Source organism: Dendropsophus ebraccatus, chromosome 8 (assembly GCF_027789765.1).
Source record: "Dendropsophus ebraccatus isolate aDenEbr1 chromosome 8, aDenEbr1.pat, whole genome shotgun sequence".
In the NCBI taxonomy this organism is placed as follows: domain Eukaryota; kingdom Metazoa; phylum Chordata; class Amphibia; order Anura; family Hylidae; genus Dendropsophus; species Dendropsophus ebraccatus.
Window position 1 is genome coordinate 70,321,699 of NC_091461.1, and position 12,917 is coordinate 70,334,615.

The window sequence follows — 12,917 nt, forward strand, 5'->3', positions numbered from 1 at the left end:
TCAAACCCTGCTTTTCAGCACAAAAATAAAACATCATGATCTGATCAGTGTCACGCTGATCTAAATCCTCTACAATTTCACAATGATGCTGCCCTTTTTTTCTTGAGTGAAGACATTTTTATGGTGTGGTGCCACTGAGTTTTTATTGACTGGCAAAGCTGCTGACTGGAAAAAAATTATGGACACCACTGGGGTATTTTAAGTAGTGGCCAGGATGGAAAAACCCATCACCTACAGACAGCAGCATAGTGTTAGGCTATGTTCAATAAAAGCAAGATGTAACAGTAAAATAGACTACCATGTCCCCTCATATTGCCACTGAAGCCAGAAGTATCAGCAGCATGTGTTACTATGAGAGGCATACTTATAGGGGTACTCTGTTTTCAGATCAACTGGTGACAGAAAATTAATCAGATTTGTAAAAATTCCTTTATAAAAATGTAAGTCTTCCAGCTGCTTATCAGCTGCTGTATGCTCTGCAGAAAGTGGTGTATTCTTTTAAGTCTGACATTAGGCTTTCTGCTGCCACCTCTGCCTGGAACTCTTTAAAGCAGTAGCAAATCCTCATAGAAAACTTCTCCTGATTTGATAACTACTAGAAGGCGAGATTTTTTTTTTATTGAAAGTACTTTACAAATCAGTAAATGAGTACCCCTTTTAATTCTTAAGAAAATCTTCCAAACATTTATCATATCTATTATTGGGTAGAATAGTGACATACTGCAGAGTAGTCTCAGACATGCCGCATCTGAAACCTAGCAGTATACTCCTTATCACACGCTGAATGACAGTGAGGTAGCCACTATATAGGTAAGACTCTATCGCAATGCAAGTCAATAGAACCTATGGCAATTCTGTATACTGCCTGCTTTTGCAGTGGAGCAGTGGGCTACAGACTTGATGGAAAATTTTAAATTTGTTTTTGTTTTTCTGCTACTGAGGCAGAGTTAAAGTTACCCTTTAAAAGAACACATTGACAATGTGAACTTTGTCATCTGGGTTCTCTATTTCATGGGGTTCAAATTTGCTATTTGAAGAATATGTGCCCCTACACTGTAGCCCCACCCTTTACGGAAGTTAGCCTTTATTGACATCCCGCTGCGAGTATGTAAGTTAACCCCCGTCGGCTGGAGCATACATCACCTCCTCCCCATTCCGGCTTGCTTCGGTGCGCCAGTGCGCCGCCCCTGATTGGCTGAGTGGGACATCCTGCCGAGAACCCCCAAAGCAAGCTGGAGCGTGGAGGTGATGTATGCTCTGGCCGCCGGAGGGTTAACTTACGTACTCGCAGCGCTCAATCACGCTGCGAGTATGTATTCTCATAGGGATGCACTGAAACTGGAACCGCAGCGGATTTTGCTGCGAATCCGCAACGTGAAATCCGCTGAGGATTCGGGGTGTGTAAAGGCACCCTAAAAGTGAATAAAACTCCAGGCTGAATGTCATAAGTCACACTTGGAGATAACCTGTTACTCCAGCCTCAATAAACCAGCCTCAATAAACCAAGCCTAGTGTTTCCTGACCGGAGTCCCTCAATAAAGCAGGCTTCCTGGACAGTGTTTGTGATGATTGCATGAGCCAATGTGTTATGAATGGAATACACATAACTATCTGTAGTTATTGGAATGTATAGAACAGCTTATATTTCAGGCAAAATAAAGCTAGGTTTTATTTTCAGGGAAACATGGTAGCTGTTAGGAACACATGACACCTTTTACATATCAAACCATGTCAGCAGTTTAGAATGTGAATTACAGCAGACAGATTCTCTTTTAAAGAGGTTATCTAGGATTACAAAAACTTAGCTATTTTCCTCCAGAAACACCCCTCTTGTCCCTGTGGGTTTTCCCGCTCCGTTTTATTGAAGTGAATGGAGCTGAATTGTAATGCCACTCACAACCTAGGGACAGGAAGTAGCTGTGCCTTTTTTAAGCCTGGATAACCCCTTTAATATGTGCCCATTTGTTTACACTGCTATGTGGATTGAATGGGTACATTGATATCTGTACACTAGCTGCTTCCATATAGCAAAGAACGTCTATATCAGGGGTACTCAACAACTTTTAGTGAAGGTCCACTTACCGGGGTCTTTTGTCAGGTGACGGTCCGAGCTGAATATCCGTAGGAAACGTGTTTAGTTACTTTTCACAAACGTTCAACTATTTACATACAGAATTGCTTCTTATTAGTGGGAAAACTGTCGTTTTCTCTCTCACCGGCCCTTTAAAATTAGGTACACAGGGGGTGACTGCCTTAGTAGTATATAGCTCCCCTGTGCTCTCTCCCAGTATATAGCCCCCCCTGTGCTCTCTCCCCAGTATATAGCCCCCCCTGTGCTCTCTCCCCAGTATATAGCCCCCCCCTGTGCTCTCTCCCCAGTATATAGCCCCCCTGTGCTCTCTCCCCCAGTATATAGCCCCCTGTGCTCTCTCCCCCTGTATATAGCCCCCCCGTGCTCTCTCCCCCTGTATATAGCCCCACCTGTGCTTTCTCCTCCTGTATATAGCCCCACCTGTGCTTTCTCTCCCTGTGCTTTCTCCCCCTGTATATAGCCCCAGCTGTGCTCAATCCCCCTGTATAAAGCCCCCCTGTGCTTTCTCCCCCTGTATATAGCCCCACCTGTGCTTTCTCCCCCTGTATATAGCCCCACCTGTGCTTTCTCCCCCTGTATATAGCCCCACCTGTGCTCTCTCCCCATGTATATAGCCCCACCTGTGCTTTCTCCCCCTGTAGTATATAGCTCCCCTGTGCTCTTTCCCCCTGTATATAGCCCCCCTGTGCTCTCTCCCAGTATATAGCCCCCCCTGTTCTTCCTACCCCCCCCCCCCATATAGCATAAAAAATAAAAAAAAACACTTATACTAACCTAAGTCCTGCCCGTCCCCTTCTCTTCCTCCTGTGGCCGCACTGCAGCGGTCACTAGAGACCGCACTCCCCGCTGGCGCAGGAACGTCACTCGACGCTGACACCAGAGGGGGAGCGCGGCCTCTTGTGACCGCTGCGGCCAGTGAGCGGTGACTGACAGGGAGGGAGCCAATGGCCAGTTGAGGACCCCTGGTCTATATGCTGCCTCTGGCAATGAAATATGTGCTCCAGATCCAACATGTCTTGCTGTCTTAGGTATACACAATTATTGATATTAGGAAAACACTGTGCTTTTGCATTGCTCTCCTTGTAATTTTCTTGGTAAATAAATGCTATTATTTCTACATTTTGTCTAGAAACATTTGAAACACAAATGAGAAGGTAAATGGCTGCAATTGCTGTAAAACCATGGCAAAAAACACACTTTTTTTTTTTCCTTTGACATGCAGCTTTAATACAGTGGGGTAATGATTACTGAGGGGGAAAACTGACTGATTTTCCTGGTGACTTTTTTTTTTTTTCATTACAGTGGAAGGCGTTCTGTTACTATTCCGGTATATTATTGTGTAGTCTGAATCGCTCAGCTGAAAGATCAGTGTCATTGCCTATTGAAATGATTGTTCTGCTGAAGGATGCTTTTCAATGGCTAATAACAGACCTTTATCACTACAGGCAAAGCTAAAATCGTACAATGCAAATTGCAGACTTGGTGTCACGTGTGAATATTGCTACTATGTTGCAGGTAGAGATGAGCGAATTTACAGTATAAACAAAGCAAACTGCTTCATTAGCTCAGCAGTCAGCTTATCAACCAGCTGCCTTTGAACTCTGTGCCGCTCAGGGTGCCTGGAAAAGCTGGGCCCAGTGCTTGGAAACCTCTCCAAGCTTCCCAGGACTGGATCCAGCTTTTCCAGACATTCGGAGCAGCACAAAGTTCAAAGGCAGCTAACTGATAAGCCGACTGCTGAGCTAATGAAGCGGTTCGCTTTGTTTATACTGTAAATTTGCTCATCTCTAGCTGCAGGTATTAGATATTTGTGTAAAGTTACAAAAATACCTTTTAGTGTATGTGGTTACTATATTAACTCTGCATGGTTTTTGTGTTTCCATAGGAGGGTGAAGTAGAATCACCGCTGCAGGAAGTGCTGCCGACTATTCCTACGACACCTGAACCACAAGACACTGATGCTCTCTTAAAGGTAAATGTTCGGAAGAGTCATAGCACTATTTACATATACATTAGGGTGCAGTCACACAAGACAGTGATGTTTTGTCAGGAAGCTCTGCATTAACGTAAATGCATGGCAAAACCCACGTATATTTACATAGAAACAAACGCTTGAGAAAGAGGCTATCCCGAAACGTAGCATGTTTTGTCACTTTCTGTTTTGCCTGGAGGGTGAGAGCCTCTATGGACCTGAGGATATGAAGAGCGCCGTGGCGTGAGGACTAGCCTCTCATCTGCAACACTGTGGTGATGTGTTTGCATTCTAAGATTCGTTGTATTTTACTATGATTTTTTAAACAAGCAATTTCTAAAAGCAATCTGTCTAACCCCTTAATGACCATTTTACTTTTTAATGATGCCATTTTTAGATTCATGTAACCTATTGATTTAATTTTATTATTGATTAAACTATTGGTTAAACTACCCAGTGAGGAGGTTTCTCTACTCCAGGTTCTTACAGGAGAGCCTGGCTGTTATACTAACAGCTGAGTTCCCGCAATCCCAGTTTGGAAGCAACGCGTCAACATATTCTGACACCAGAGTAAAATGGTCAGAATAAGGCCCATAAGGGGTTTGAACACAGACGCACAGTCAGTAGAGATGAGCGAACTTGCCGGATTTCTGGTTCGTATGAACCAGAAATCTCGGCGTCTGATTTCCGCTGTCTGCTCGCTCCGTGCGGGTGGATACAGCGTAAGGAACGCCTGGAAAACTGGGATACAGCCATTGGCCCAGTTTTCTAGGCGTTCCTTACGCTGTATCCACCCGTTGCACAGAGCGAGTAGACAGCGGGAATCAGACAACGAGATTTCTGGTTCATACTGCACAGCACAAGAATATCTATAGGTGGAGACCAGAAAGGGGAAATTTAAGAGTATTTAGATATAAGGCAGGAATTTAAGTGACCGGTGACTTGATTTTTGCATGTCTGTGGGTAATCAGACTAATGGCTTAAAGCGTAACTGTCATGTTTTTTTTTTATTGCAGAAATCAGTAGTATAAGCGATTTTAAGAAACTCTGTAATAGGTTTCATCAGCCAAAAAAGCCTCCTTCTGTACTCAAGAAGCAATCTCCCAGCCTCCCCCCCCCCCCCCGACTTCTTTTCTGTGCATTATCAGGCAAACACGTCTTCATTACAGAGAAGCCAGTGAAGACGGGCTCTGCTCTCTCCATTGTAAGCCTATGAAGGGGGGAGGGGCTGAGGGAGATGAGGGAGCAGGAAGAGGTGACATGAAGGTCAGCTGTTTGTAGACTCTCTGGGCACCTAAAACGCTAAATTCAGGTGTCAGAAAGGTCAGTGCTTATCTATGAACTTACTGAGAGAAGATTGCAGGGTGTTGTGCTGTGCAGGACTGCTCCGTGCTCAGTCACTCCTAACAGCCCCTCCCCTCTCAATAACCACATAATGGACACATAAATCCTGCTGCTTCTACTGTGAGGGGGGAGGCTGGGAGATTGCTTTTTCAGTACAGAAGGAAACTCTTTTAGTACATAAAACCTATTACAGAGTTTTTTAAAGTCGCTTGTACTGTTGATATTTAATGTTTTCAGAAAAATGACCCTGAAATGACAGTTACGCTTTAAGGTCCTATTACACGGGCCAATTTCAGCCTGATCAATACTTTAAAGGACAACTCCCGCGGGACCCCCCCCCAAAAAAAAAAACACAGACACACACAGACACCATACTCACCATCCCTCCGGTGATGATCGCCACTCCATTCGCCCGCCGTCCGCCTCACCGTCACCGCCGTCCGCCGTCCAGCGATGTCTCTGATTTCCGGGTCCTGGGGATGGAAAAGGCTGCCAGTGCGCTTGCGCAGCGGCAGCCTTTTCATTGGCTGGAGCGCATCACATGGCTTCCAGCAACCTCAGCCAATCAGGGCTGACGAAGCTGGAAGCCATGTGATGCGCTCCAGCCAATGAAAAGGCTGCTGGTGCGCATGTGCACCAGCAGCCTTTTCCGTCCCATTCACTCTCTATGAAGACGCCGAGGAGGAAGAAGACCCGCACCGCCCCCTAGCTCTGACGTCGTCGTCACCAGATGCCGCCCGGGAGAAGAGGACCGTGACGATAGTAATAGGTAATGTATATATTCTTTAACTTCCGGGCGGGGGGGTCGGGGGTCCGAAAGTGGGGAAAGGGGGCCAGACCGGGTATTTAACCACATTACAAAGTTATATAACTTTGTAATGTGTATTAAATAAGCTAAAAAAATTTTTTCGTGGGAGTTGTCCTTTAAAGATCGCCGACATGCTAGATCGGCACTCTTCTACTGGGCCGATTACACGACCTGATGGTTTAGCAAGGGCTGCATGGACATAGTTAGTGATGTCCGGGCATCCCTAGCCCAAAACAGTTTACATTACATGTCCATGTTCCTTGTGTTCTCCTGCACTCTGCTCGCTTCCTCCCCAGTCCCGAGTGCTGCAGCTTCAGAGTGGCCCTTCTGAACTGACAGTGATTGGCTGAGCAGCCTAACCGGCTGCTCTGAAGCTGCAGCGCCCAGGACCGGGACTGAATCAGAGCAGGAGAACACCAGGAATGTGGACAGGTAATGTAAACTGTTTTTTGGATTTAGCAGTCGGCCGTGCATTGCTATTACACATCGATACGTGGTCGGAGGCCGAGGATTTTAGGTCTAGACTTAAAAAAACGTTCAGCTAATGGTTTCATCGGCTGATCGGTGTCTCTATTACACCCTTACTTTCTAACCTTCCTAGATTCTCTTATCTACTTGGTGAAATAAGTGGTTGTGTTTCATCTAGTATATTGTTCTTTCTCTCTGTGTCAAAATAATCTGCCCATGTCTTCCGGTTTGCTGCGGTCAAGTGTGAATTGCCTATCAATATCCTTCCATAATATTTTTATACAAACAATAGTGGTAGGCTCTCTAGCAAACCCCCTTCTAGTGTATGTAAAAAATGAAATATAAAAAATAAAAGTGAAAATGACTAATTATAGTGTAAACCTAATAGGTCAGGTTCACACCATTATTAGTGATTTTCATTTTTATTTTTTTTATTTATTTTTTTACATTCACCACAAGGGGGTTGCTAGAGATCCTACCACTATTGTGTGTAAAATTATCTGAAGTATATATAGTAGGTGCAAACCAAGTAGTGCATTCACAAGAAACCCTTATTCTTTCATTTGTAAATTAAATTCATACTATATAAAAAAATCATGATATAATCCTATTGTATACTACTTCTTCTGATTTCCTTTATTGAAGGGATTTGGGTGGTTGTCCATTTTCTTAGCGATCAGTGAGTGTGTAATGCGTTTACACAGCATTTACACTGAGAGATTTATCTGACAGATTTTGGAAGCCAAAGCCAGCACTGGATTTTAAGAGTAGCCATCTCAGTCTTTCCTTTATGATCTGCTCCCTGTTTATAGTCTGTTCCTGGCTTTGGCTTTAAAGATCAGTCAGATAAATCTGTGTGTAAATGCACCATTAGTATCATAGAATGTATTATTGTTTTGTTTGCCCATGGCTGGGGCTCCAGCTTCATGGATAATAAGGCTACAGCTGGGGGCCATTTGAAGGATTCTCCCACACACCTAACTAACATTTGGTACACTTTTTCCCACAACCCTTTAATAACTGCAGAACCACCATAAATGTTGCATAGTACATCTTCCTGTCATCTCCAGCATAAGTCTGTAAAGTCAGGGAACATACAGTCGTCCCTCAACACACAATGATCATCCTGGAACCAATTAATATTGTATGTTGAGACCAAAGTTCTATAGAAAACTGGTTCTGAATCTCCCAAAATGTCATTCCAAAATGAGAGGGGAAAAAAAAATCAAAGATTTTAAAGAAAAATAAGCAGATAACTAATATGGATAAACCAAATCCTTACATACAGCAGTCAGAAAGTATTGTGTCTAGTTTCAAGTTACGATGGTCCAGAAAGGACCATTTTATGTTGAAAATATTGTATGTTGAGGCCATTGTAAGTTGAGTTTAACTGAAGTAATATACCAACGGTACAGCAACTTTGAGGTGATTTACACAGCTTGCGACTTTTATGGTAATATTAAAAACTGATTCACCCATTCTGAGGGTGACTACATTTCTAGCCAGGTCTTGTTCCTATCTCTTGATAAAGGTTTATTTATGAAATTTCTAGAACATCTGAAAGTCTGTATTCCGGCACTCCACCCTTAACCCCTAGGCGACCTAGGACGTACCGGTACGTCCTGGAAGTCTGTCCCCAGACGACCCTGGACGTACCGGTACGTCTGGAGCGGAGCGCGCTTCATAGCAGGTGGGGGTCGGCTGCAGTCAGCAGCCGGCACCTCACCGTTACTAACACGCTGCAGCGTGACATTAACTCCTTAAACGCCGCAGCGTTTAAGTGTAAGTGACAGGGGGAGTCCCCCTTCACTTACCGATCGGGACCCCCGCAGTGTGACTGCGGGGGTCCCGATTGTTACAACGAATTGCCGGAGGTGTCTCACCTGCCTCCGTGTGGTCCGATCAGTGCTCTGGTCACTGAGCCTGCACAGGCAGGCTCAATGAGCAGAGCGCCGATAACACTGATCAATGCTATGCCTATGGCATAGCAATGATCAGTGTAAAAATCAAAGTTATGTATGTACAAGTCCCCTAAAGGGACTTAAAATGTGTAAAAAAAAAAAAAGGTGAAAATCACTAACACACTACCCCAAAACCCCTCCCCCAATAAAAGTTGAAATCACCCCCCTTTCCCATTATATAAATAAAACATATAAAAATAAACATATAATATATCGTAGCATGCGTAATTGTCCGATCTATTAAAATATAACAAGCGTCATTACGAACAGTGGACGACGTAGAAGAAAAGAGGGAAAAAAAGTGCACGGATTACCGATTTTGTTACATTATATATAAAAAAAATTAATAAAAAGTGATCAAAACGTCCGACCTTCACAAATATAGTATTATTAAAAACTAGAGATCATGGCGGAAAAAATGACACCCCATACAGCCCCGTAGGTGAAAAAATAAAACTGTTATAAGCGTCACAATAGGCCCATTTTATTAATATTTATTTGCCAAAAAAAAGGATTTCATAAAAAAAATATAACATTAGAGAATCTGTGTAACCTGCATATGGTTGTGTTCGGACTGACCTATAGAATGATGGTATCATGTCACTTTTACCATATAGTGCATTACGTAGACAAAGGAACCCCCCAAATGTTACCATATTGCATTCTTTTTTACGATTTCGCCTATTTATATCTTCATAAATAATATATTTGGGATTCCGTCATACATGTTATGGTAAAATGAAAGACGCCATTACACAGTACAACTATTCCTGTAACAAACTAGCCATTACATGGCCTTGTAGATAGAAAACTGAAAGTGCTAGAGCTCTTAGAAGGGGAGGAGGGAAAAACGAAAGTGCAAAGATCAAAATTTGCGCGGTCCACTGGGTCATTTTTGGCCTGATCCTCAAAGGGTTAATCCTCGTACCGTGGTGCACGTAGGTAAAACAGTATCCAATGTAGAAACATTTTGGCACTCACATCTTGCTGCAATTGTATATTTATTGATGCTTATAAACCAAAAGACGCTGCACGCGTTCCGACCTGACGGCCTTTATCAACAGAATAATATTACATGTAATCCGGCACAATATATACATGTCATAATACAATGATTGCGTCACATCACGTGATCAGAATAAATGGCATAAACATGATAATATAACGTAAGACATCATTCAAACCATATGTTCCCTTATTCTGTAGTTTCTGCAATAAAATGAAATAGAATGAACAAATAATATATCAAATCATAGAAGTTTCGCAATTTCATAATCCATATTTAAACCATGCGGTTCCAACGTCCGGAGGGAATGAATCCAGAAGGCTTCACGTTTAAGCAGTAACCGTTTAATGTCACCTCCTCTCCTCGGTAAGTGTACCTATTTAATTTAGTGAAACTTGAGTTGTGAGATCTGATGTTGGCATTTATAAAAATGGTGTGGAACTGGTAACGAAAGGTTTTTACACCTAATTGTTGATTTGTGTTTAATCAAACGATCCTTCGTTTTCTGTGTGGTTTCACCAATGTATATTAGGCCACACGGGCACTTCAACAGGTATAGCACATTTTTACTCTCACATGTGTAAAAACCTTTAATGTTCTACTGTTACGGGGTGTCATCCCCACACAGGTTATCTCCTTTGATCACATTTGAACATTGTTGGGTGCAACCTAAGAGACAGGTTAGTGACGGCAGACTTGGGCACTAGAGCTTCAGATTCACAGAGAGTCCTCCGGAGCAGAACAACAGGCACTTTCCCATGTTTGCACTGCCAACAATGTTCAAATGTGATCAAAGGAGATACAGTGTGTCATCCCCACACAGGTAAACTGTATAAAATTAAAAGTTTTTCACAAGTGTGAGTAAAAATGTGCTATACCTGTTGAAGTGCCCATGCGGCCTAATATACATTGGTGAAACCACACAGAAAATGAAGGATCGTTTGATTCAACACAAATCAACAATTAGGTGTAAAAACCTTTTACCAGTTCCACACCATTTTCATAAATGCCAACATCAGATCTCACAACTCAAGTTTCACGTAATTGAACAGGTACACTTACTGAGGAGTGGAGGTGACATTAAACGGTTACTGCTTAAACGCGAAGCCTTCTGGATTCATTCCCTCAGGACATTGGAACCGCATGGTTTGTATAGGGATTATGAAATAGCGAAACTTCTATGATTTGATATATTATTTGTTCATTCTATTTAATTTCACTTTATTGCAGATACTACAGAATGAGGGAACAGGATACATGAAATATCACCATATGGTTTGAATGGTGTCTTACGTTATATTATCACGTTTATGACATTTATTCTGATCACGTGATGTGACGCAATCCTTGTCAGTCTTATGACATGTATATAATGTGCTAGATTACATGTATCATTATGCTGTTGATAAAGGCCGTCATGTTGGAACGTGTGCAGCGTTTTTTGGTTTATATGCATTTCTAGAACATCTACAGTCCTTTATTATGTATTAAAATATCTTTCAAATGATAGGATTCTCTTTGTAGGCAGTGATTGAGTAAAGTGGTGTAGTATAAGATATTTGAAAAAGTTTAGTGTACCGTTGGTAGATATATCCGCTAGAATTTTGAGTTGGGACCCTGATAATTTCCTCCATACAGTATATTACTACAGTTTTCTATTGTAGAGTAGCAGCTAATAGAGGGTGGTAGGACCCAACTTTACGGTATCCAGAGTTGGGGTGGAATCTGATCAGATATAGTCGTATTAAGTTCCGTTTGGACCCATTGTCTACTGAAATCATTAATCCGCCAAAACCCATCTTGCTCAAGGATGGCAGCTTTATAATCTTCTCATTCCATATATAAATATAGATAGATAGATATGTGTGTGTATTCTCAAATTGTATATGTAAAATGAATGTTAAATTGCAAATAAAAATACATTGTTTCATGAACACCAACTAGCTCTTTGCAGACATGAGTTGTCCCTACAATGTGTGGGCATTGATGTCTTACCTATTCATCATGTTAGAGCCAAGGGTCAACAGATTACTTTGGTTGAAAATACCTTCCACAAGTACAGCAATCTAATATAGAAGCCAACTAACCTGATAAAGGTGTCTTTCAAGATTAATTGGATTTTGTCTGTTTTCCGTGTGTCTGCAATCTCTATCACTGGGGATAGAAACATATTACGTTTTGTAATGCACTGTGGATGTATTTCATTAAAGACATGCTTGACATGGGGTGACTGTTGCACACAGTTACATGTAGAAAGGTTGAGCCGCTATAGTTACAGTATAATTAGACTTGTCTTGCTGTGGCAGAATCATCTGTTTAAAGCAGAACCGTAGAGTAAGCTGAGAAAATTGCACATATCCTTGCCCCCCAAGCCTCTTTTTTTAAAAAAAACCCATTTTGATTTAAGCAGCCAAACTATTGGCAATGAAATAATAAAGCCTAGAAAAAATAAAGTAGTATCTGATGACATGCCACCAAAATGTGCAGACTCTGTGCCAGCTGCTTTAAAGTGTCACTGTTATAACTTCCAAAATTTAAATCAGCCATATATGTGAAATAAAGCAAGTTTGCAATATACATTCATTATATTTTTTTTGTTATTATGCTGTAAAACAAAGCTGAACTTACCGGAAATCCAGGTCGAGTCTCCTGATGGCAGATTTCCTGACTTGTGCTGGTTGAAAAAACAGACTAAACACAGGCATTCCTGCCAGTACAGAGAGTCACGGCTCAATGTGTCCATCAATCACACGACTGCCTTCTCTCTGTGAGTGCTCAGATGGCCTGGGATACACAGGACTTCTTGTTTTCTGACAGTTTCCTGTTCTTTGTGCCATGTTTTCCATTCTAACTAAAATAAATGCTTTATATCACATCTACTGTTGATTTAGATTTTGAAAGTTATAATGACAGTGACACTTTAGGTGCCCACTTCTTCTCTAAGTAGGTTCTTTTTGGAAACTCAAGCAGTCAGTTGGTATCACTGAAGGTGGTGGTGCTCAATAGAGACGAGCAAACTTTGCATTGGCTGTATCCCAGTTTTCTAGGCGTTCCTTACGCTGTATCCACCAGCTGCACGGAGCAAGCAGACAGCGGGAATCAGACTCCAAGATTTCTGGTTCATACGAACCAGAAATCCAGCAAGTTCGCTCATCTCTAGTGCTAACTAGGTTTAGGAATCTCATGACCTTCTAAAAATACAGCATGTGTTTGTACAGCCTCACCTATTAGCTATAAGCACTGTGTGACACATATGATGGAGAGGT

General features: G+C 42.1%; 1 protein-coding gene across 5 annotated transcripts in view; it reads left to right on the top strand.

Annotated features, from left to right (window-relative positions):
- Positions 1-12,917, top strand: part of CCSER2 (coiled-coil serine rich protein 2) — a 152,170-nt gene that overhangs the window by 97,168 nt on the left and 42,085 nt on the right. For all 5 annotated transcript variants that reach the window (XM_069980636.1, XM_069980637.1, XM_069980638.1 and 2 more), the window contains one exon: positions 3,978-4,064. In XM_069980636.1, the coding sequence (XP_069836737.1) occupies positions 3,978-4,064 (87 nt within the window). The remainder of the gene's footprint in view (positions 1-3,977; positions 4,065-12,917) is intronic.